Here is a 27,244-nt window from a genome sequence, read left to right as displayed (position 1 = left end):
CAGAAAAGAAAATGTCATCGTGTGAGATACAAGCGAAAGTTTCTAAGTTCGATCAACACTTGTGGACAAAGTCGAATGGAGGTGTCAAATTGAATAACAAAGAGTCATCTTTCCCACACCTGATCTAATTTCACCTAGAAACAGAAAAGGGACCAATTGGTAGGTACAGTGATACAATAAGGACCAATCAAATTAAGAATTTTGGGGATAAATCCTTTAAAAGCCTGGAAATTCAAAGACAAAGTATGGTCGTTCTCCCTCGATTTCCCTTTTGTCTTGGACTTCATCTTTGTTCTGCTGATAATTACGTCTGACTTCACCAGTTTGTCCGATTGCCATCAAAACTTCGTCTTATCAAGTTGGACCTCAGATCAACATTGGATAACCAATGATGGTGAACTATAAATTGTACCACGTTTTGTTTCTGTCCTGGAGAAGAACTTCTTGACCAGAATTGTTATTTTCCAAATGAACAGCCTGTTATGTAAAAGTGACCTGTCTAGTGTCAACAATCAGATGTACATTATGCTCACACCCCTCATTCATCTTGACAAGAAGAGGAATTAATCTCCCCCTTTCTCCCCATTTTTCCCCAATCTCACAATTTTTGAATCTTTAAGACATCATTCTACAACTTTCCCACTCTGTAATATCTCTTCTACAGAGTGCAGAGGTCATATTTGAATGCCTCTACTGGAACTATTACTCTTCCATAATAATGATGATGATAATTCCATTATCTTTATTAAATGGTATACTCATTATCATTTTAATATTTATGTGTTGGTTTATTTTATTATCAGATATAAATAAAATGAATTATTGAATAAATGTATTTTAATGAAATTAAAAAAAACCAAAACTTTCTTTAACAGTATCACGATTTTCACGGCGTAACCTGTTCACTGAACTGGCTTCACCTTTAATCTTCACTCTACGTTTCTCTTTCTGTTTTCTCTTCAATACTTCCTTTCTAACCCTGGAACAAATTACTTCAGGAGCAATTGAAGCTTTACTTACAGTACTATCCACTTCGCTACAAGCATACTTTTCGTCTTGTGCAATGTCCACATATAAATCTGTGCAATTTTCTACATTAGGTGATGATTCTGCACAATTCTCTATATTAGATGATTCTGCACAGCTCTCTACTTTAGTTGATTCTGTAGTTTTGGATATTTCAATGCCTTCAAGAAATTTCAATATTTGATTGGTATTAAAATTTACTTTGGAGCCTGTTCTTTGTTCATTTGTTACTTTGCAAACTTCTTGATTTTCTGAACTGTGAAATTTTGATTCATTATTTTCTTCTTCACATTCACTTATTTCATTTTCTTCCTCCTCAGAACTCCTATCACTGGCATTTTTCATCTGTTCTAATGCCTTTAAACATATCAATAAAATTAGAAAAATTATAATAGAGAATATATAACAATGAAATAAACTTGTGATAATTAATTGTTAATTAAATATCAGATGAAAAAATTATTTTTTATTACATTGATTACAAAGTTTGTAACAAATGATACACTACAGTTTTGGTAGATTTAATTCTGATTAAATATACAACACCTTACATTTCTTAGCATTTTCTGGTTAAAAGATAATTTAATATGAGGTGTATGTTTTTCCTCATATTAAATTATCTTTTAACCAGATTTCTTAAAATATTATTTCTTAAAAAAAATGTGTTGTTTAATTCTACAGCATTAATCCTGTAGCACGTTTAAATTCACTAATAACTGAATTTTTTGAGCAAATAAAATATCAGAAGTAAATAAACATTTAGTAAACAAAAAACAAGAAATTCAAAAATATTATAAAATTTATCCCAAATGAAAACTATTATTATTTTTCAAAATCAGAGGCAAAATAAAATGTTAGGAAAACATTCATTTCATTTCAAAATAATTAATGATGATCTGCAATGGGATGAGCCATAAAATTTTGTCTTGAACAATTAATAAGCAAGAAATACACCGATTAAAAGAAGTAAAACAAAATTTTTTAGGACTTTTTAATAGATTTAAAAAATACTATAAATTGGATTAATAACTAATTTAAAATTTTCATTTACTAGAATTCACATGTAAAAATTACTAAAAAAAGATATCGGGAAAATAGTTCAGTTTTATTTTTGCCAATGCATAGAGATTATTAAGAAATTTTCTGAATCTAAATGGAATTTGTAAAACAACAAATAAACATCCTATATTCACTGTGTTTAATAGCAAAGTTTTTCCAATTGTTAATATTTATTAATGAAATTACTCTAAAATCATTATACATCCTAAGATATTGGATAGATTCTTTTTTATTTATGGCATTTAAAGATTAGTTTAGCTTACTGATCTTAAGACATAGTTCCCAAATAACCAAGGAGCCTTTTCTCACAAAAACAACAAACTCTTGTTTTTAGAAAATCATTATAATAAACTTGCATATTTTAATAGCAGAGATTCCCAATAAATTATGAAATTATAAATCTTAATTTTTTATTTATGTTAATTTTGTAAGGAGAGCATCATCTCATTATTTTATTCATTTGTCAAGTGTAAATACATGTCTAATATTAATTTTGACAGAGTTAACCAAGATAACTTTTGATTATAAAGTTTAAAACAAAAATATTAACCAGATATTAAATCTTATTTGTAAAAGAACTGATAATTTAATTATTGTAATGAAGTTTTAAATCATGAAAGAAGATCTTTCATTTATATTAATAATTTGTTTATATCAAACCTAGAAACTCATATTATAATAAATTTCATAGTTGTATAACAATTTACTAACACATTCAAATAGCTTTCTACAGGAATTATTATTATTATTATTTCAGAAGAAAACATTAAACTATTAAAAACTTAAAAATAAATTTTTGATTTATTTGAGTATCAAAAATTTAAGAAAAAGGTAAATTTCTCAAAGTATTTTTGTTAATATAATTTAATGAAATTTTTAATTCATTTCCAATATGTCAATGTAGTCTCCATTAACATGCCTATTATTATATAATCTAAACTGAAAAATCCAGTAGCAGTATAATTTTAAAAACTTTAGCCTGTACTTTCTGCAATAATTCATAATCCAAATTATCCATCCCAAAAAGTTAATGCAAAAGTCAAAGCAGGACGACTTACAAAATTAAAACATTTTTGACCTGGCTGAATTTTTAATTTTTTAAAAATCCCTCAAATTAATAATATATCTGTTTGCTTTTACATTCAAATAAGCCTTTATACTGTATGTAAACTTCCAAGTATTTTATTTCATTCACAATTATCAATTTAATATCCTTAAAATACCATTTACCTGACTTTATTAATCCTGAACCATTTCTGAAAATCGGTACTACAGATTAACTTTAAGATTACCTTGGCAGTAAATATGTATGAATGAAAATTCTGTGCAAGCCAATTGCAGTGAAAGAAACAAAATTAACACTTTTTTTAATACTATAATTTACTTAAAAGTGGCTGTTACTACTTTTTTATACTATTATATAATAATATATTGATATTAATTTAATAAATATAACACTTGACCACCTGTTGTAGGCCACACTAAAAATTCAGCTTGGCCTACAACAGGTGGTCAAGTGTTCAAGAATACAAACTGGCATTTCTGAATCTAACCATCCACAAAACTCCAGAAGCTCAAATTCAGATTTGGATATGGATCCCTCACAGAGCAGGAGGCTGACACTTTTATCACATACTTTCAAGAAAGTCTACATTAATTTTGATTTTAAAATATATAAAAATTAATGAATCTAATTTGTTGTCGTTATTTTCACAAGCAGTTGAAATAAAACATTTTAATGTATTATAGTGCTGAAATTTACTTCTGTTTCAATTTACAAATGAAAAACAAAATACATGAAATCAAAGAAGTCAGTGAACAATAATATATGGAAGATACCTTAATGACTTGATATCTGAGATTTACGGGAATTTGTAAAAAAATCATTTTTAAAGAAAGTTGTTACCTCATTAAATTCTTCTTTTGTTTCTTTTGAAAATCCACTTGCAGCTGTTTCTAAATCAAGATTAAACTCTCTCCTAAAATAAAACAAATTTATTTTTTTTTTTAACTGAAGAGTATTAACACATTTAAAATCATTTAATGAAATTATTAACTTTTTTTAATAAACTTGTATAGGCCTATTAGAATAAAAAGTAATAAGTTTTAAAATATTATGAATTATTTAATGCTTGAATTATCAAATATCTAACAAAGTAAAAAGTTATATTCTTTCCTAAATTTTACAAATTTTGAAAGTAACTTTATAACTTTTTACAACTAAGAGGAAGCAAAAACAGTCACACATATATATGACTGTTTTTGCTTCCTCTTATATACAGGGTGGGCCAGCGAAAACGAAATGGCAGAGTGTTCGTGTTCGTCCATGCAAATCGCTCGGACAGGTCGACTTTATTCTCGAGGGGACATCTTTTGCAATAAAGTTTTTGCGATTCTGAATACAACAGACAACAAAAAATTTTAAAAACTCATTTATTTTGTATTAACTAAACAAACATTTATTTCGAAAAACATGTTTGTTTAGTTAATATTCAGATTCGCAAAAACTTTATTGCATAAGATGTCCCCTCGAGAGTAAAATCGACCTGTCTGAGCGATTTGCTTGGACGAACACGAACACTCTGCCGTTTCGTTTTCGCTGGCCCACCCTGTATATATATATAAGAGTGAAAGATTATAAAATGATAGAACTCTAAAACAATGATATGCTGGAGAATTCTATTCCAGATTGAAAAAGTGAGATAAATAATAAGATGTGTCTAACAAGATCAATAACTAGTGGCCTTGTATTTGGCCAGCTTAAGCTAATTACACAAAAGTGAAGAGCATCATCCTCACAGATTAGACCAGATATCTCTGCTGAGTCTGGTTTGGTCAGTGTTGAACACTAATGATTTACAGAATTGTACAAGTTTTACAGAATATTCTGTACAACAACAATGATATTACAGTTTAAACAAAACCAAAACACTGACGTATAATTAATTACACAAAACCTTAAATAGCAGCAAAAATGTTTGTTCAATTTGAAAAACTATTTTCATTCATTTTTAATGATCTAAAAATCAACATTTACAACTATTAATGGACATAGAACATAATCAAGCTCTGAACATGTTTGCAAAATTTATTTTTTTATATTTAATCTACTATACCACTAAACTAAAATAAAACAAAAAACAATTGTAATAATGTTGTGTTGTGTAGAATTCAAACAATGATTTCCAAGCATTTGATATTGTGTTTACATACTTGTAGTTGACAGAGTTCCCCCTTACACGTTGATTTTTAGATTGAGGACCTCAATGTATCTAAGGTGGTGCTTGTTTCTGTTACAATTGGTGACCTTAGCTTTATCCCAATGAACCTTGACTACATCATGTAATGTGGAAGCAGCTAAGACAATTTAAAAAGTCATTCTTTTTCACAAATATTTATGTTCCTTTAGTCATGAAGTTTATCATCACATGGTGGCTCCTACATATATCAAATCACATGCTACCTTCTCATCCATGACAACTATTATATAGACATCCAAAACACTCAACAGATCCGCTGGGTCTTTGTCATTCTGCAGAGTTTGTAAACAAGAGAAATCGCACAATTTAAATAGACTTCTTAGAGTTCTTACTTCCGTGAATAGTTGACATCACTTATGCACAATTCTCTTAATTGTAATACCTTACTCCTTGAAATGGGCTTTTATTAAATGACCTATTGTCGAACTGATCTATGCAGCTATAATGCACAAACAATTCTTACTTTAAAATGACCCTCATACATACAATATCTATTGTGTGAATTAAATAATCTGTTTAGTTTTACAGTATTTCTAATTTTTCTCTAACTGTGCTTCATATGAATACATTATTACACTTATGAAACGAATTTAACTATAGTAAAGTATAGAATCTATTGAGTTGTTCGGAAAGTAATTTCGTTTTTTTATTACTAGAGGAATTAGATGTATTTTTACCAGCCAATTTTATTTTAAACCACATTTTCATTATATACTATGACAGCTGACATTTTAAGGCTTATTTGTAAAAAATTTTGTTTGATTCTGTACAATTGTTTTCTTTTTTTTTTTTCGGTGTCCCATCAAATTTTGAAAATCGAAAGCACATTTTCGGCATATTTTGCTTTTTTATAACTAAAAAAACAAAATGCTGTTCAAACAAGAAAAAAATTGTGGCACATGTTGAGAGAAAGACAGTGCCAAAACTGGTTTACAAAATTGCATTCTGGCAATTTTAATATCAAAGATACACCACATTCTGGAAGGCCATTTGAAGCCAATGAAAACAAAATAAAGGTACTGATTGAAGCAATCTGCCGTATAACAACATGTGAAATCACTAAGAGATTAAATCTGTTAAATTGAACCGTTTATTATTACTTAAAATGAATTGGTTTCGTTTCAAAGCTTGATATATGGGTTCCACATGTTATTAAATTAAAGGGAGATGCTCTCTATGGTGGGATTTTAAAGAAATTTTTTTTTTGAGCTTTTACCAGACAATCTAACAATTGATTCAAAAGTGTACTGCCATTGAGTAATATCATCAAAGAGAAAAGGCCAGAATTGATCAACAAACAAAGTGTAGTGTTTTAACGTGATAATGCCAAATTTCACACAAGTTCGGTAACTCGTCAGAAACTGTTATAGCTTAGATGGGATGTGTTATCACACCAACCATATTTGCCAGATTGGGCATACTCAGATTATTACTTGTTCTGGTCTATACAAATTTTTTTAAACTGTAAGACATTTACTTGAAATGACAATGTCAAAAATCACTTGGATCAGTTTTTTGTAAACAATGATCGAAACTTTTATGAATGTGAAATCATGCTACTACCAGAAACAATGACAACAGGTATTTGACCAAAATGGTCAATATATAAGTGAAGATCCTTCTTACTCGTCACGTGATCTTTACAAATGTTCCGTCCCGAGTTGTTCTTTACGCCTCGAGATTGTCCGTTAGAATGGTCCGTGGAAAGTCACACCTCCACACTCAACAATTAGTTATATACAGTTTATTTACAAATATTTACACAGATGTACAATATGCAATAACATTACGTACGCTAATGTACCAAAGCTGTGATGCCGCACGTCGACTTGTCTGGCCGGGGAACACGAGTCACTTTTCCGGAGATGGCTTAACCGCGTGGCCGTCCGTCTCTACACCAACCTTTTTCCAGAGGACTTTCCAAGAGGAGAACACTCTCTCTATACGCCTCAAAGGTCTACCTAGTGTTAGAGACCACCACGTGTCCGGTCTCTCGCCCTTTCTCCCCGTTTTTCTGCCACCCTTCCAATTTAAGGGATTCTGCTACTACCTCCTGCGACCAATCAGTTCCTTCCCTTTCTTAGAGCCTTCAAAGACGTCCGCCCTATTTCCCGCCGACGTAGCTTACATTTGCGTCCGTGCTTTATTTACATTTATTTTCCCAAGCTGGCCGGCACGTGGCCAACACATTGACCCTTAAGTGGAGACGCTACACCTTTGATCCTTCCGGCCATTTATGGCCCCGGCTCCAGGTGGGAGCAATTACCTCAGTCGGGCAGTTTCTTCGACTCAGGCCGCCAAAGGCGACCTTTACAATATAATTCAATAAAATATTTATTTATTATAAGAATATTGCATTTATTTTTCTATGGAAAAAACGAAATTACTTTCCGAACAACCCAATAATTATTTTCATAGCAATCTTATTAATCTATTTTTATGAGGAAAGTTTTATATAAGTCAAGTTTACAAAAGTCAGAGAGCATCTATAATTTTATCAAATGTCACAAATATAAAAATAGTAAAATGTTCTTTTAAATTCAAAAATTTACAAAAATATTATCATCATAAATCTTAATAATACTCTAATCATTATATAAACTAAAATATTAATATTTAGGTTAGGGAAAAGAAATCCATTATTTTGTAGCTAAAGATTGACCACAAAACAGTTTTAAACCATCTGCATAAAGCTGGATTCAAAAAAGAAGCTCGATGTTTGGGTGCCACATGTATTGATGCAAAAAAACATGATGGAGTGAATTTCCATCTGCAAAGCCTTGGCCAAATGGAACGAAATCAACCCATTTCTTAAATGGATGGTGACTGGGGATGAGAAATGGGCCACATACGACAATATTGTGCAAAAACAATCACAGTCAAAGCACAGTGGAGCAGCTCAAATGGTGGCCAAACCAGGACTAATGGCCAGGAAGGTTTTGCTGCACATTTGGTGGGACTGGAAAGGAATCATCTACTATGAGCTGCTTCCATGTAGCCAAACACAAAATTTGGACCTCTACTGTCAACAATTGGACCGTTTGAATCTAGAGATTGACCAGAAGTGGCCAACAGGAGAGGCAAAGTGTTTCATCACGACAATGCCAGGCCACACACGTCTATAGCAACTCGCCAGAAACTCTGGGAGCGTGGTTGGGAAGTTTTGATGCTTCCACCTTCTAGTCCAGACCTGGCACCAAGCGATTACCATCTTTTTTTTATCATTGAAAAACTTCCTTAGCGATAAGAAATTAGCAACAAGAGAAGATTGAGAAAATCGCTTAGTCGAGTTTTTTGCTAATAGAGACCAGGGCTTCTATGAGAGGCATTATGAAGTTACCTTTAAAATGGCAACAAATTATAAAACAAAATGGTGCATATTTGACCGAAGTCAGACAATCCGAACCACGTTAAATAAAGTCTTGAAATAAATGTAAAATAACGAATTTCTTTTTCTTCAACCCAATATAAATTAATCGTTATCAATATAGAAACATAATAAGTTAATTTCATAATGATTAAAAATTATAATGTAAACTTAAGTTTAATATCAATATCAAGTGATTCTTACTCAATGTCTTGAAATGTTGGATATAAAACACTTTCATAATTAAAACGTTTTTTGAAAAATTCTCTAATACAATTAACATCTCTTTCAAAATACCTATAAAAATTAACAAAACATTTATTTACAACAAAATGATTATAAATATTATTGTTTGAAAATAGTTAATGAAATATAAAAATTACCATTCTGCATTGGGATGAGAAGTAGAAATCATTTGTGGAAAGTCAATCAATACAGGATGATCATCTTTTTTCAACATTATATTAAATTCATTAAAGTCTCCATGAATCAAGCCATAATTAGCTAAGTGAACTAGTAAGTTCATCAGTTCATCATACAGTGCAGCAGTATCATTTACTTCATGTACTTGACATCTATGTTTAAAATTTAAGCATTTAATCTTAGTTTTTATAAAATGTAAAATTCATTTTATTTTTCTTATTGCTTATGATGTAAAAATTATTAAATAATTATATAATGCATCATATAACTATTTGAAAATTGATTGTTGAATGAACTTATTATAAAAGACATCTACCAAAATCTAGTGTTCAGTAAATTATCCATAACAACTAAACATTCAGTATTTAGCTTTGTTTCAATATCTAAAAAAAACCTAGCATAAATAATTAAACTTCAATAATCAATAGAAAAAATAAATCACTGTAATAAAACAATTTTATCCATTAAAAACAATGTTTTAATATTTATTATTATCATCTGTATATTAAATGTTAAAAATCACATCTACATTTATAAACAATTATATTTATTGTATCATGCTATGATTATAATTTGAAGAAACATTCAAAAGTTTTAAAGAATCAAGATTATGATAATGTAATATTAATTGTTTAATATTTGAATAAATAAATAAATATATAATATATATATACTACAATTCATTCCTCAAAAGGAGCTCTCTCTCTTTCATTGAAAATTAAAACAAAACTGGTTACTTCTGATAACCAAAGCATATTTATTCAGCAAAACATTTTTAAACTATTCAGACTATCAGACTATTTTCTGCTTATGTATAATTTGAATTTAACATAAGAATGATGATTACGAAACAATTTAACATAGTAAAACCTGTGTAAACCAAAATTACACAGTACCAAATTATTTCAATTTTGAACAGGTTGTATGTTTTTCTTTTTATCATCTTTAAACTACACCAGATAAATGTCACTTAGTTACATTCATTTTTAATAGTAAAATCACTTTTACATATATAAAAAAATTTTACTACAAGACAATCCAATATAATTCCAACTAAAGATGGGAGTATACTAATACAAGAATTGAAAACTATTTGATTCTAAAAGTTTTTGCCATTTCCATTAACTTGTGTTAAGTATTAGAATATTTCTCAGATTCACTCAATGAAAGCAAACAAGTCAATTTGAGTCCTAAAAACTAGTGTCTTGTCCTGTTACTGAAAATTCTGATCAGATTACAGTAAAATTCCATAGCATGGCATCATCAGGACCAACACGGTGCTGGATTATGAATATATCACTTTATTTGACAGTGGAAGTTTTTCTAGTTTTTTCAATCCCTTGCACACAGTTTTACATTGCTTTGGATGTAAACCGTATAAATCTTCCTTTTATGATTGTTTAACAAGCCATTTCAACTTTTCCAGGCTGCTACTACTGTTGGTAGGCTTGAAACAACAACACAATATTATTACTTAATGTTTTATACATTTTTATTTTGTATACAGATGTACTATAATTATCAAAGTACAAGAATGTTGATATACTGTAGTGTTTGGGATAATTATTATTCCAAGTGTGCTAAATATTTCTACTTCTCATATCAAACCCATGCTCTAATGTTTTTGAAAAAGTCATTAGAAAAATCATGCACAAGCTAACTGGTTTTACTTAACATATCTTCATGTTGTATTGGTCTTCTTCTGTTTCCATTATGTTTATATTGAAAGCTGTTGATGATGATGATAAAAACCAATGCACCAATAACTGTCCCAATGATAAGCTCGATATGCCAGCATGCTGGATGCCAGGTTAACGGATTTTCACTGTACATTATTGCACAAACAGACAAAATTATTCTGTGATATGGCTTCTCAAGCAATTTTAATACTCTAATTAATCATTTACTTCAATCTTTGTAAATAACAATAAGTTAACTTGTTTTCAAATACTCTGCATAAGGCAAATTGGTGGCATGTGTTACCTTATTCTCATTGATTTCACAAATTACAAGTATTTGTTGGTTGTTTTCAAAATCTGGATTCTTAAGAGTATTTGATTCTATTCCTAGTTAATTCCAATACAGACTCTCATCTACACAGGACCATCAAAAGCTTGTTTGGGGCCTGGGGAAGAGTGAGTCTTTTACACTTTTCTTATTTTTCTCCTTTACATAAATGAAATATGTATAATGTTTACAACTGCTTTTTATTAATAAAGAAAGATTTTATTTTTTGCTAGTAAAAAATAACATTAAATTATATGGGCAGAAACTATTATAGGTCTCTTTCTCTGGGACTGAAGCCCCACCCCCTCCTGACAGCTCTCATGACTCATTTCTCTGACAAGATTTGAAATCATTTGTCAAATTCTGCAATGTTGGAGATTTTATTTATTTGTCTGCAAGTGGAATCTTAATTTTCTGCTTTATCCGAATTAAATTACCTTCTTCATATCCAACAACCCATTCTCTTTCCATATTGTGTAGGTTTCTGGCTTATAGTAGAATTTAACATAAAACTGCTAAACAATTTTTCCATTTATGCAGATTACTGTTTCAAACTGACTTTACTGTTTTAAATGTAAATTTGTATTTTATGATATATTTATTTTGTTTTAAACACAAAGATAATACTGGATAAAAAATTAAATTACAAATTACAGAAGACTTTCTATAGAAAACTGTCCCCTACTTAGGTGTTACAAATGTAAAGAAACCCTTGAAAATTTCATGTAGCTCACCCTTTGATGAAGTGTGAACCTGCATCCAGCACTGGTGTTCAGTGATTTTATCCATTCAGCAACTAATAGATGTCAATAAATTGGAAACTATATTACAGATCACTGTTTTTCATTAAAGTAATCATTTTGAAACGTATTCTTTATATTCAGAATAATACTTGTGTCAATATCAAAATGTTAATAATTTTACAAATTGTTATTAAAGGTTATTGATTAAATAATAGAAGTTTATCAATAATTTTAATAAAAATCAAATGCTAAGTAACTTAGTTACATAGCATTTGATTTTTTTCTAACTTTTTGCTTTTATTACACAATATTAGCAAAACAATTGTAGCACTTAAATACATCTTTACATGTCTTTATAAATAAATAAATATTAAACATATGTAGAAATTTATGTACTTAATTAAGCTATTTAAAAATATTTATTGAATGCAAATTCAATAAAACACTTATTTTTTATTACAGATTTATTAATATTTGCATTTAACAAGATTTGATTTGAAACATTAGAATAAATATTTCAATACATAGACATTAGTTTAAATTCACATAGAAATACTTACAAAGGATATCCATCTATTAATTCCATTACAACGCAATGACGGTTAAAATCTATTGGTTTTGGTACTGGAAATTCACGATCATATAAAGCCTGTTTAAATAAATATTTCATTTAATTTCAAGTAATTAAATCAAAAACTGAAATTTATACAAAGAAGAATAAAATAAATTCTGATTTTTAAGGGAAGTAATCAAATAAACACTCTCAAGTAACCTTGAAGAAACAGCAAAAATTTAATAAATGTTCTTATGGCCTCCTCCATGTAGAATATCGTTATATTATTTTCAAGAATTTGATTCTTAAAAGTATTTGATTCTGCCTCTAGTTAATTCCAATACTGACCCTGATCTGTACAGGACTATCGAAAGTTTATTTGGGGCCTGGGGTAGATTTTTTAATGACCTCCTTCAAGTAGATGATCATTAAAAATGTCTGAAAACATGTTAGTTATTAAAGTTTTTAGCTGTTTCTTTAAGGTTATTTGAGTGTATTTATTATCTTTGTACAGCAGCTCTGATTTAATTAGAAATAATGAAATTCTATTTTTCTAATTATGAACTACATGAGATATAAAGTGATCAAACTAGAAATTTGCAAAAGAGTAACTACCATAAACTTTATGTTTTGTTTGAAATTAGTACATAAATTAAAGATTAAAATAATCAGTATTATAAACTTTGAAAAAAATTATTTGGTAATGATTCCCATAGCATTCAATATTTGAAAATTTTTGTTATATATATATATATATACTAGCTGACCCGGCCACACGTTGTTGTGGCTCAAAATGTATCTATTATAAATGTATAACACTTCCCCGTGGGGGGAATTTCAAAAAATCCCTTCTTAGTGTACATTCTCTTGACGTACCCTATTAAAACTCAATCAAAAACGCATCTAAAATAGTATAATAAAAGCCGAGTTCTTCACAGTAAGCCTTAATCCCGTCACTTTTCCCGCTGGGGAATATCGAAAAATCTCTTTTTAGTGTATATTCTGTTCACGTAACATATTAAAACGCAATTAAAAAACCGCATGTAAAATAGTATAATAGAAGCCAAGTTCTTCATGGTAAGCCTTAATCTCGTCCATCTCCCCCCACTGGGGGAATTTCGACATGTATATTATATAAAAACACGTGCGTATTCGAATGCAACGTTGTGTCAAAATTTCAAAGGAATCGGTAGGAACAAACAAACGTTATATTTTATTTATATAGATAGATAGAAAATGATCTGCTTCAGTCCATTCTCACAGAAAAGCAGAATGCCTCACAGAAAAGCAAACTTAGGTCGTCGGAAGTTAGCGCCATCTGTTGGACATAAAAGCCTTAATCCATATATAAATATATTTTTGAAAGGGGGGAAATGGTGTAGGGGTATGAAAAATAGATAGTAGCCGATTCTCAGACCTACTGAATATGCATATAAAATTTGGTAAAAATCGGTAAAGCCGTTTCGGAGGAGTACGGTAACAAAAATTGGGACACGAGAATTTTATATATAAGATATTAAAATTATATAATAATAATAATCAACACATGTCACATTGTTAGGAAGTTTCTAGATGTTGACACACATACCAATAACATAGCTTAATGTTACACTTATTGGATAGCAATGCTTTGACTTTAATCCAACATAGCACTTGGCACCAGTATCAGCTGAGCATGAGATTCACAACATATTAATAATAAAAAGTTGATAAAACTGTGACAAATTGTTGGTTACCTCGGGGCTGCCTCTTTGGGAAGACAGAAGGGTTCATGATTGCCATACAGGATCAAGTCATAAATACTAAAATCTACCAAAAACACATACTCAATGATATAACACTCACAAATGACACACACAGAAAATGTCACATCATGCCAGAAACTATACAACACATCATTACTGGTTGCAAGCTCTTGGCACAGACAGATTATTTACATAGATATAATCAAGTAGCAATTATAATACACCAAGAGCTTGCAAACAAACATAAATTATTAGACATCCACAAACCATACTACAGATACATTCCACAGACAGTATTGGAAAACAACGCATACAAAATGTACTATAACAAAACCATAATTACAGATAAAACAATTTACAACAACAGACCAGAAATCACATTCATTAACAAACATAATAAAAATCACATACATTATAGACATATCTATTCCAAATACTCACAACGTACAAAGCACATACACTGAAAAAATACGGCATCTTTGGAAAATGGATAGCGTGCTTATTGTACCATATTTTTGCAGAATGATCTGCATACCAGAGAGACTATGAAATAAGATATTTCCATTTGGTGAAAGCCGGCATGCCAGTCTATCCCAGGAGAATTCCATCATGCCAGTTTAAGATTTGTTTAAATGCACCCTCTCTACAGGGTGCATTAAAAAACAAATGTGTTATGTGATGTTAAAACAAACAAGTTTTCATTCTGAAACTGTCAGCATTACATGAAAAATTAAAACTATATGTTTAATTTCTTCATTTTGCCTTCTTTTTAACAACATAAAATACTCATGGAATTCGGAATGTACTTTTTTGTGTGTATTTGATTATTTGATTTAACAACCCAAAATAAACATATGAAATTTAAGAAATTCACTGTAAATTATCTCCACTTACACCAATTAACATCCCCTTTGTGTGAAATTTGAGAGGAAGGTGTTATTTTTAAGGTCAGGGTAGATGGTCAGTGTAGCCCACACTGACTAACTACTACTACTGCTACTATTACTGTCAATAAGTCATTAATTGTTTTATTGTTTTGTACAGGAAAACTCTCTTCCTGATTCTAAGTTGGTCAAATGCTATTATTTTATTGTTCCATGACCCAGTTAATTACTGGACACGGTAATTTTAACAGCTATTTAAAAAGGTTTCATCTTAAAGACATGGACATCTGCCCCTGCGACAGTACTTCAATCCAAGACAGTCAGCATTATCTATGGGACTGTGAATTTTTCACACCGGAGAGAGACAGGCTCATGGGGCACGTGCTCCATGCCAGAAACAACTGGCCATGTCCTTACAGCAGACTCATGGAAGACCTGAACGTTTATAAACATCTCATCAAATTTCTGGAAACAACAGCAGCACTCAACCCACCATGAGACCAACAGTCTATTAGTAATGATTGATCAGCTGGCTAACTTCTTCTCCCCGACAATTGTTCCAGGCTTCCAACGGTTAAGCTGCTCTAGTGGCTGTCGCTGCACGTACACAGACTGTTTTTTAATTGTGTAACAGGGTAAGTAGCACAGTTTTCTCTTGTGCAAACATGCTCGTTCACTCTTGCTATCTGTGTATCCTGTATGTTTAATACACGCTCGTCTACTGCAGTGCAGTATTATTTATATTTGTCTGTAATGTTTCTCTGTAATTCATTGTATATTTCGGACTACTACTCTGTAGCATTACTAATCTTATGTTTTTTGTAACTTTTCTATACTTGTGTATCATTACCCTACTCACAGGTTTTGAACTTATCTCTGCAACTGTATTTTGTACAATGTCTGTCACCAACTGTCAACTCCTTAAGAATTCACGATGTAAATTATTGTTGCTCTTGTCTGCAATGTACTACCATCTGTAAACAGTTACCCACTATACTTTACTAGCTTTTCCTAGTATCTACAGTACACCATCTCTGTCTTGCCTTGCTATGCAAGCACTCGCCAGTAATTAGCGTATTTATTATGTACTTTTCCTTACCATTGTACTCTATTGTAATTATCTGGTTTTAATTGTATATTTCTTTTCACTTCCATGACAATTACTGTTGTTTAACCTGTTGTAATGCTTCCTGTAAGCAAATGTTCATATCTTGTTTCTTTTATGCATGTTTTCGTTGTATCTTTATACATATACATTTTATGTACTTGCTGTTATATGGCGCACATCAATGTATTTTGGTCAATTCTTTACGTGTATTATGTATTGTTATGCTTTCTGTAATTGCGAGGCAGGCACCATGTACTCTTACCTTTCTCCCTCACTTTGCCCCCTTTTCATCTCCTATCCATCTCCCTCACTCCCGTTTCACCAACTTTTCCCTTCCAACCTCCAAGTTGTACCTATGAGTGAAACCTGGAGGCACCCTGCTTTTTTTCAATTAAAATGTAAATGTAAATTATTTTATTGTACTCAGAAGAATGTTTTCTTTAATGTTTAACTAACAACTAGTTTTGTTAGATCTGATTAATTTTATATTTTAGTTGCAGTTTAACTAGCATACCAATAACTCCAGGATTTCTGGCATGCTGGTCATTCCATGAAAATATGGTACCTGTCGTTCTCTCCTCTACAGGTGTCATATCACCCACACTACACAAAAGCCTGTGAACATTACAGTTGAATAGAAACACATACATCACATTACAGAAGGCCACTAGATTGAATACAGGTCATACTGTTAGGAAATTCCTGAAAACACACACATTTATTTAACTTTTGTTTTGTTTGGTTGCTATGCCTTGACTCTGGTCCGGCTATAGTACACAGCAACTGGTGTCAACCGAGTTGCTGTGTACTACACCCAACATGATGATAATATATTGTATTTCTGCACATAATATTCTTCAAAGTATCTAAAAAAACATTTTAATCTTGATTTTTATCAAGGGTTATCACAGAGATGTAATGAACACTTACTATATTAGTACATTTAAACTTTTTACTTTTCTCACTGAGTTCACCATCATTATCTTTGCTCTGATCACTGGCCTCTCTCCTGAATGGTCTCATTTTCCTTACTATGAGCCTTTACTTACGACTCATCAGTACAATTACTAATACCGAAATCTGCATCTACTAAACCCCTGCTGATTGTATTGCTAGGTACATCATTACATAAATCCTTTAGCTGGCTCCATCACCAGTGTATCCAATATACTAGAGTTGATTTTATAAACAAAGAAACAAGATATTGTTCAAATAATACTACAAAGATGTAAATTTATTTTTTATACAATATTCTGTATGTACTTTATATGTAACAGAATTTAGTATATTTTCTTATAAGTAGAACAAGCTTGTGCATAAGAGCATACTCTTTTATACAAGTTTTTGAGTTCTAGCATTAAATGTCACAAAGGGAAAATTCCACAAAATACTGGGAATATTCCAGTGTTCTCCCATGACCTTTTTGCTGGGATGATAAACTTTGCTCGGATGATCAGCCAGATTTTTCTGAATGATTTTTAGAATAATTTTTCTGGCTGTCTGGCTGATAAACTTTATGAAAAGTACTGTACATACAGTGTGATTCAGGAGGACTGTACAGTATTCCAGGAAATGACAGTATGAGTGATTCTAAACAAAAAGTTCACTTGTTAGATTTTTAATAGTTATTGAAATATCATATGCAGAATGTACAATACATAAAGTACCATAAGAAAGATAAGGTAGGAATATCATAGAATAAAGACATGCTTACCATGGTATTGGAAAAGTGCACCAGTGTGAAGTCTGTTATATGTTATAACATGCTCAAAAATGCCACCACCCAAATCAATGTACTTGTTAAAGCTTGTCAGAGGTCACCCTGGCATTTTTTGATTTAGGAATATGATATGAATGTTTATGTTCTTCATATGTATTCACCTTTACATGATAAACCTCACCCTTCAATCCCATATGCAAAAACAGAAGAAGTTAGATCAGGGATCCATGCTAGACAGGGTAGAGATTTCCATGACATATCCATTAGTTGGGAAAGATACATTATATTCCAGTAACCGTTTCAAATCCAAAATACATTCAATATAAACTTTCTTGCTTAAAATTATTCCTACTGTCATCTCCCAGAATATTACAGATTCTTCCTGAAATACCCTGTATACAACAGATAAGACTTTCATATTCCTCAAGTGTAGTTTGATCCCAATTTTTAACATATGTTTACCAGAACAAATAATTGATCTATTGGAAGGAATACCTAACGTCTCAGTATGACTAGTCTAAAATTATTTTATCACATTTATGCAAATATCTTTTTAAAATATTGTCGCGGGTCTACCTTTAAAAAACATTAACTTAGATGTATAAAAATTTTCGTTTTATCAAAAGTGAATTTAAAAAATCCCTAAATAAACAACATAAATAAAAAAGTCAAACTGGATTAATTTACTCAGATTTAAAAAAAAAGGAACAAAAAAGTGGTAAAACAATATTAACAATTCTGAAACAACTGCTTTTGTCAATAACCTTGCTCAAGACAATGTATTTTATACATTTAGGTATTTAACTGTGAGGTGTATGCAGAGCAAATAAACAAATATTCCAAAATCTAAAATAATTCTAATCCCAAGCATTTCAGATAAAGGATTCTCAGCTTGTATATCAATAATCTTAATATATTTACCTTTTTACTAATATCATATTAGTCCATTATGAATTAAATCTTTAATTCTAGTAATGCAATTCCAACAGTCTATTTAAAAAACGCTCCCATTTAAATATTTTAATTTGATAATTTATATCTAAAAATTTGTTAAGTTTACCTTCATAAAAGCAAATTCTTTTACTGCTGCTAATCTTGATAAATATATCCAAGAAATTCCTTTGCGATGTCTATGATAATCTCTTTTTTCTTTAAGTTTCCGAAATGAAGTACGACCAAGTCTATGTATTTTTAAAACTAACTCATTGTCATCTTCATCAGCAACAATATATATATCTATAATAAAAAATATTAAAAATTCTAAATGCATTATATCTATACAAAATATATACATTTGTTGACAAGACTATGTCTCGTATCTAAAATCGCACTGCTGTCATGACTGCACACCTTAGAATATGAAGAAGTACATGTCAGGAGTTGCAATTTGGCACAGAGTATTTGGTGCCCAAATCATGTGCACATAAAATAAACCAGACTTGTAAGTAGTCAGGGGACCGAAAACCAGGTCAAAAGAAAATATGAAATGCTGAGACTATTTCTACAAACAGGTGCAAGTGGCGAGAGTGAATTTCTAGCTCTCGCAAATATTTTACAGTGTTTGATATTTATTGCAGCTTGCCTCTTCTCGCTGAATACCGCACATTCATTTTGTCACAAGAGTAGAAAATGGCTGAATGAGATACTGGACTTGGTGTAAAAGAAAATTTAATTATTATTATTTATTCTCATCCTGAAATATGGGATAAATGGCTCCCAATCACAGGAATAGAAATTTTTAACAACAAAATGAAATGAAATAGCAGAAGACATGCAATTAGACGGAGTAAAGTTCAAATCATGCTTTCCAATTTCCAGTCTGTCAAAAAAAAAAAAAAAAAAAAAAAAACACCTTACGACTCCTTGACTCAGACTGTGTGTTTATTGTACAACTATTTACAATATATCTTGCTTGCTTCTAACAACATAGTCTTAGTTAACAACTTGTTTCTCCCAACACAGTCTTGGACTAGGCCATTTCTCCCAACAGCCTTATATCTAATTTTTAGATCCATTGGTCGACCAATCTGGAGCTAAGCTGAGCTGAGCTTTCTATAAGGTCTGCCTTGGTTGGCATGCCTGTCTTGACTTGTTCAACTGACCTTTTTTGGAAAATGTGTACCAACAAGTGAAAACTTGACTTAGCTTGTCACCAATCAAGACTTCCTTGACAGACATCAAGTCTTTGTTTAGTAATGTAATATTTTTATAAAATGATAATTACAGTAGAGCATCGATTATCTAAAACAATTTGAGACTGGGGTTTTTCGGATAACTTATCATGTCCAAAAAATATATTAACCTATCCCATGTTAAAATTTTTCTCCATTGCGTGTCGCTTCGCATTGAATGTTTGTCTATGTTAGGCCTAACAAAAATTTTCTTTTTTAAGTAATAATCGTGGCTATTGTATTGTTAAAAATTATTTCTTTATTTTGCACAAACAAAATAAATATATTGAAAAATATAAAATCAAAAAAATTATATTTTGGAAGTTAATCTAGTGTCAAAAACGTTCCGATTCAGCATGACACAGTCCTCAGAAAAACACCATACAAAACAAGCAAAACTCACCACTCATGATGGGAAAAAAAGCCTTGTTCAAATACTGGCGCGTCCTAAAGTACCCTCTCATGGTTGCACCAGTGCCGCCAGCTAAAACACACACACCAACAAAAATAATATTGGAGTAGCCCAAGACATAGCCAAATATTGCAGCACCGCAGCACTAGCAGAAACTTGAATTTGATGACTGGAACAGTTTCGGTTAACCAATGTTTCAGTTGATTTCTTCTATAATCTAGTATTGTAATTTTGTACTTGTCTGTTTTCATTACATTGTTCACTTATTAAGATATTTTAAGTGTTGTGGATTGTATAATTTTGCTAATTCTGTGGTTACAGAAGAGAAAGTGAGACCTGCAAAATTGTAATGTTCTATAATTTTATCATTACCTACATTAGTTATTATATGCATCATCATCAGTTTACTGTTGTTTATTATTGCAAACATACTTCCACGCTGTCTACTGTTTGATGCTTTACCTTAAGAATATTGTATACAATTTTGGGGATTATAATTAAAGAAGTTCATTTTAGAGATCCAAAAGCTACAATCTTAATTTCAAATCATATAACAGTTTTTGATCATATTGCCATTTGATTTGATATCACCATATGTACTGATTTGAAATTGGGTGGAATGAATTCAGTCTTGTTTTCTATTTTCCTTTTGGATTATGTTTAGTTATTGTATGCATCATCATCAGTTTACCCTTCTTTATTATTGCAAATACACCTACATTAGTATAATTTGAGAGAAAAAAAATACATTTAACACTGAAGAAGGATCATTAATTACACTTCAATCTGAAATGCATATGTCATGTTTTTCTGAAAAGAAAAAAATCAAGATATTTGATCAGTTGTAACTTGATTTTTTGAGTGACCAGAGAGACCTGGCAGGCATGTAGAGTTTGGCTTATAGAGGATATTACATATTATGAAACTGAATAAATTGAAGAATATATATTAATACTTGGCATTTACATCCATATATTTTAAAATCATGCAAATTATGTTTTCAGACCAGGGGGAAAAAAACTGTCCATCAAACATGCACTACTATTCTTCACTAATGAACAAATTATTAAATCTTTGATCAGTATATACTTTCTAAGCAGAAAACTACATTAAACCTAAAAGAAAGTTCTTTAATAAATAGTATATATTAAATTATGTTGAAAATAATGATTATTCTTATTAAAAGTTTAATACAATATTACATTACATGTTGAAAAATAAAAATACAGTAGATCAATCAAAAATAATACCTGACTCTTTACCAACTCCAATTTGATTACCCACTGAACTTATAACATGATGAGATGACAATGCCCGAAGTGCGAGAAAATCATATCCTAAATTTGTTAATCTGTAACCATCATCTGAAATTTAATATAATAACTATAAACATTTAGTAAAAACATAATAGTTTATAAAAAAGTTAAATAATAAAACAGTTTACAGGTATCCCTTGATTAACATGATTAATTAATCTCTCAATGCAAAATTGCATTAATCAAGTACAGAGGTACAGTAACCTTGATACTCGACTGAACAATCACCTGCTAGAACAAATTTTCAGTTAATAACAAGTACTTTTATTGTAAACAAAAATAGCAAATTCACTAACACCTTATTTGCCAAGAAAAACATATCTATGTTAAGCAGACAGCTGTTAAAGCCACATTAAAGTTTATTCCATGTATAAAAAGAGATTGCCCCTATTAATTTCATGCATTAATCAAATCCTGCATTACGCAAAATTCCATTAGGCAAGGGATTCCTGTATTGATATTTTATTTTTAATGATGTTATAGTGAAAGTTATTTTACTGATATTAATAAATACAGATGTTATGAAACAATAATTTTCCAGAACAGTTTACAGATATGAGATTTCCATCCCAATATTTTCTCAATTTATGTGTAGTACTGTTATCTGTATTGGCTAGATGTCAATTTTTATTGATTGTTTTCAATTTATTTTTTTAACTACATTGCATTTGATGAATGAAGGCAGCAATATTTTTATAGTATGATGTTGGACAGTATAAAGATTCCTAAAATAATTTTGAATTGTTGCCCTGTTCTAAACCAGTGAAATCATTTTTTGAAAACTAAAAACTATTTTTTTTATTTGAACTTCACACAAAAAATTTTTTTAATATACACCATCTTGTGTGCCTTATTTTTTCAGTGATGATAAAATTTTTACATTGTGATTTGATGAAAACAGCAATATTTTGAAAAATCAAATACTATATTTTTGTATGTAACCTTAAAATTTGTGAAAAATTTTGTCCAATATTGAGCAGTAATTAATCACTCGCTGATACTTTTGGTCAATTTTTATCTCATTATCTGTCTGGAGCCAATTCGTCATAGTTATCCTGCTATGGCTTTCCTGATAATTTCAGCTTCTTAGACTCATGCTATTTTTCTGTACTGAAAAAGGAGTGTGAAATTTAAAAAATTTTCTGACCAGTATTAGAGATAAGCATTACCTAGAATTTGTTAAAAACTTTTAATGCGTTTCATTTCCTTTTACAGTTAATTACATTGTATTTAATTATCATCTAATTCATAAAGAAAACTATTTACCTGAACTGATCTACTTAATTAAAATATAAGTAACGTTTAATCAGAATAAATATATTAAATTAAAAAAAAAATCATGTTATCAGTTTTATGTTTTAATTTTTTTACTTTTTAAATAATTAAATCTAGCTAATTCAAATATAATAAATTGTTATCAGGGGATGGAAATCAACTGTTTCTGGAAATTGATATATATATATATATATATATATATATATATATATATATATATATTGATTATTATTGTTTTTTATTAAGCTTTATTATTGATATATATATATATATCAATAATAAAGTAGAATTCACATTGAGTCATTGTTTGGAACTAATCAGACAAGGACAACGGTGGTCCTCATCTGATTAGTCCCAAACGGCAAACTCACAATTAGTGAATAAAGCTATTTTATTATTAAAAACATTAATTCGGGGGCATTAAGCTAATATAACAACACATGGTTATTTAAAATCGAAATCTATTATTTTATTCCATTATATCAGTACATTGTAAATTGCAATGAAAGACTAGGACTTGTTTTTAATAAATTAGACAATTTTTTCATTATTTATCATTTGTATGTATTAAATTTCTATGCTTCACCTTTTATTATAATTGTCCCAAAATTAAATTAGTATTTTTACTTTATTTAAGGTAACTATAATTTTATTCTTTAGTTTCCTAAAAAATAAAAAGACAGTTAACGAATGCAATGTTTATCAACTACACAGTTGATAAACATTGCATTTGTTCTTTCCAGTAATATTGTAACATTGTACAACAAATTGTAGAATGTTACAATATTACTGGAACAACAAATACCCACTGACTTAAGATTTCATAAAGACAATTTATTTTTCAGGTTATCTCAGCAAAAAACAGAACAAACAACATATCAAATTACTTTATAGCAGCCTTAAAACTTTTCTAGAAAATTATTCTTTAAAAATGAGGAATTTTTAGAATAAGAAGTGTTTGACTTATGAGGGCTCTTAACATAACTCTGTTCTAAACAGAGGGTCTGTCGTACCAACGTAAATTTTTTTTATTTATTCTGAACTTTATTTCTCGTGCTTTATCTTACTAATAATTGAATTTCTGTGTGATGTTATTTGGTGCTTTTGTATTACAAAAGTACCAAAATTAATTGTATATTATTTAATCAAAAATTAAAGACAGAGAGTGTTATCATCTTTTCATTATTTTAGCTATTCACTAACAAACAATTTTAACACACTAAAAACACTAACAAATGATTCATAAAAAAAAAAAAAAAAAAAAACAATTATGGGACTAAGTTGATGCTGATACCCTTTGCCTGTAACTGATTGAACTTCACATCTGTATACACTAACAGTGCTATTTTTTGAAAAACTAAATTTAAATGGTTCTTTTCTGTTAACGGGACACCAGTTGTAACTTTAATCTGATGCACAATACCGTCGTCTGCTAAGACTATCACGTTTAACTGTTTAGCCCACGACTGTGCCACCTTTGAGTAGCCCACTTGACTGTTTGTGGAGTACTTGATGTTACATAGTTTTAGGTGTGGGATACAACTACATGCGAAGCTTGTAGAATAGGCAGTATATTGATACATGTCAAAAACTGACCTTTGGAGACAAATATCTCACAAACGTTCAAAAATTCTAGGGTAGAGCGAAAACCCTCATTCAGAGCTCAAATCTTACCTGTTGCCATACATACAGGCTGGCATTCCGTTAATTAACAGAAAAGTACCAAATAAATAGACTTTACGAAATCTTAAGTCATGGATTTTGTGGTAGAATATTACAGTAGTGCCAGAAATGTAACAAATGCAATGTTTATCAAACTGTAGTCCATGGTCTCTTCAGAGTCCAAAAAGTTCTCAGGAAATACATCAGAGGTGTCACATGACCAAGGCGAGTGACATTGGGAGCTACTCATAACCAAGTGGCGTCATAGCAGGTCACAAGACACACTTTCAATGCCTCTGTCATCTAATACGATACTCCACAATGCAGTGGAGTCTTAAACAGTGCAGAGTTGGTAAGTAGTCCCTTTTGGGCACAGCTTGTCTTCAATTTTATTAAAAAAATATAATCGCCATTGGACAAAAATTTACAGATGAAAATTCTACATGTATCATCACCAGGGACAGCTTTCTTAAAATCTACATTTTCCAGCACTTGTTTTTAGTAGATAAAAGCAGTAACATCCCCAATGAAGGTATGGATGGATGCAAGCAAGACATTTGTATGTCACCAGTTCCTCTTTTAGAAATTACTTGTAATTTTAATTGGATATATTCTGTGTTTTTTAAGGACATTTTTTAACTTCTGGTGACAAGAAGACTACAAAGAAAGGTCAGTAACCAAGAGCATGTATTGTCTGAAACACAGAAAAAATAAATGGTGGACCCTTTTGGACAGACTTTGTCTTCAATTTTGTTAAAAAAAATATAATCTCCATTGGACAAAAACTTACAAAACTAGTCCTACAGTTTTTTGTTTATAGCATTTATAATATGGGTTGGAACCAAATAATTCTGTGATTTGCAAATGACTACCATATATGTCGCTCTTAAAAACACCAGTGATACCAATAAAAAATAAACTATAAATAGCATTTGTGCAATTTAGGGGGTACGGCTGTTTGAAAGGTTTTCTTCCATAAAATTAATTGATTCTAGACTAATGTGACTCGAACCTTTTCAAAACATGTATAATTTTTTTGAAATAATCCATATAAAATATGCTATAAACAAAAAGTTGTAGGAATACTTACAGAGGAGTACCATTCAGAGACCCCTTGCTTAAGCTTGTTTTCGTCGTGGAGAGGCACATTGTATGGCGGACGCGTACAAAGCGTGTCATGTAACATTTGTTGGCACTATTCGGTCACATGACTACTCATCTCTGATGTGTTTCCTGATAACTTATTCTTTTTGCAAAGAATTTGCTGAACTTTGAAGGCAACATTAATAGAAATATTAAAACATCATTTCATTTTAAATATGGATTAAAATCAAAATTTAATAGCATATGATAATGCAATAAATAACTAATAATTCTGCCTAATCTCTTTCATGTCATAAACGAAACTGTATAATATTTATTTACATCAAGACATTAGACATGTTATGTTGCATCTGATTAATATTTATCATCATAATATATATCATGATAGAATTATTGTCGTTAGCCAGCAGTTTTACCTTTGTTGTTTCATATAGTTAATAATAATAATAAATCATTTCTAATTACAATAAAAATACTATAGTATATTATGATCTATCATGTGATGTCTCCAAAGTTTGGCAAATTCTTTGCAAAATGAATAAATTATCAGGAAACACATTAGCAATGAGTAGTCATGTGACCGAATAGCGCCGACAAATGTCACACGACACGCTTCGTACATGTCCACCGTTTGATGTGCCGATCCGCAACGAAAACAAGCTTAAGCAAGGGGTCTCCGAATGGTGCACACTCCTCAGTAAGTGTTCCTACAACTTTTTGTTTATAGCATATTTTATATGGATTATTCCAAAAAAATTATATGTGTTTTGAAAAGGTTCGAGTCACATTAGTCTAGAGTCAATTAATTTTATGGAAGAAAACCTTTCAAACAGCCATACCCCCTAAACTGCACAAGCGCCCTATAAACAGCAATGATATCCACCAACTATCACAAAGATTTTGCTAGAAGATACTCTATGCAACTGTAATAATGTCCATTGGAGTTACAGTTTTGTTTACAGTATTCAAGAACGTTTTGTTCTCATTTGATTATAGTATCTGTTTATAATAAAACTTTGGTAAAAGTTGTAGACCACGAATAAGTAATTAATAGAGTATTCAAAAACTTACAGCGTCTTCCTCTTTCGTATGCAATTAACTTTTTCCGAGATAAATCCATTAAATGCTTGTGACAGCCACCATGTTTTAAATTAGCAATCTGCGTAACTAAAACACCTGGAACCAGTTCATGGTTTTTCATTCCCATTTCAACCTAAAGTAGAGAACAATAACATGAAATTCATAAGTCACTCAAATGAATTATCGAAAAATATACTTACTGCTGTTAAGATTCTAAAATCATCTTTCGATAAATATCTTAAGGTCGAAACATTTAATTTCCCCATAATTTTGTTAAATTAATAAGTAACGAAACAGTCAACCATTAACACATGACGACACGTGCTCAA

At 30.4% G+C, this 27,244-nt stretch overlaps 1 protein-coding gene across 1 annotated transcript; it reads right to left on the bottom strand.

Annotated features, from left to right (window-relative positions):
* Positions 1 to 819: 819 nt before the first annotated feature.
* RIOK2 (RIO kinase 2) lies at positions 820 to 27,244 on the bottom strand. The gene is made up of 9 exons (XM_067274545.1): positions 27,116 to 27,244; positions 26,907 to 27,048; positions 21,729 to 21,842; positions 18,956 to 19,131; positions 12,446 to 12,534; positions 9,096 to 9,287; positions 8,917 to 9,009; positions 3,992 to 4,064; positions 820 to 1,383 (listed from the first exon to the last, which is right to left on the bottom strand). Exons 1-9 carry the CDS (start codon positions 27,179 to 27,181, stop codon positions 847 to 849), a joined length of 1,482 nt encoding a protein of 493 aa, XP_067130646.1. The 5' UTR covers positions 27,182 to 27,244; the 3' UTR covers positions 820 to 846.

This window comes from Centruroides vittatus, unplaced genomic scaffold (assembly GCF_030686945.1).
Source record: "Centruroides vittatus isolate TY-2023 unplaced genomic scaffold, ASM3068694v2 contig_549, whole genome shotgun sequence".
Lineage (NCBI taxonomy): Eukaryota > Metazoa > Arthropoda > Arachnida > Scorpiones > Buthidae > Centruroides > Centruroides vittatus.
The sequence above is the reverse complement of the archived record's forward strand: the minus strand, read 5'-3'. Positions and strand labels throughout refer to the sequence as shown.

Bases quoted from the DNA above. Each gene is read 5' to 3' on its own strand.
- RIOK2 (XM_067274545.1), bottom strand. From the start codon at position 27,181: ATGGGGAAATTAAATGTTTCGACCTTAAGATATTTATCGAAAGATGAT. The intron at 12,535-18,955 runs GTAAACTTAACA...TTATTTAAACAG, and splicing joins AAGAATTTGCTTTTATGAAG to GCTTTATATGATCGTGAATT. The intron at 1,384-3,991 runs GTAACAACTTTC...ATATGTTTAAAG, and splicing joins CAAAAGAAGAATTTAATGAG to GCATTAGAACAGATGAAAAA.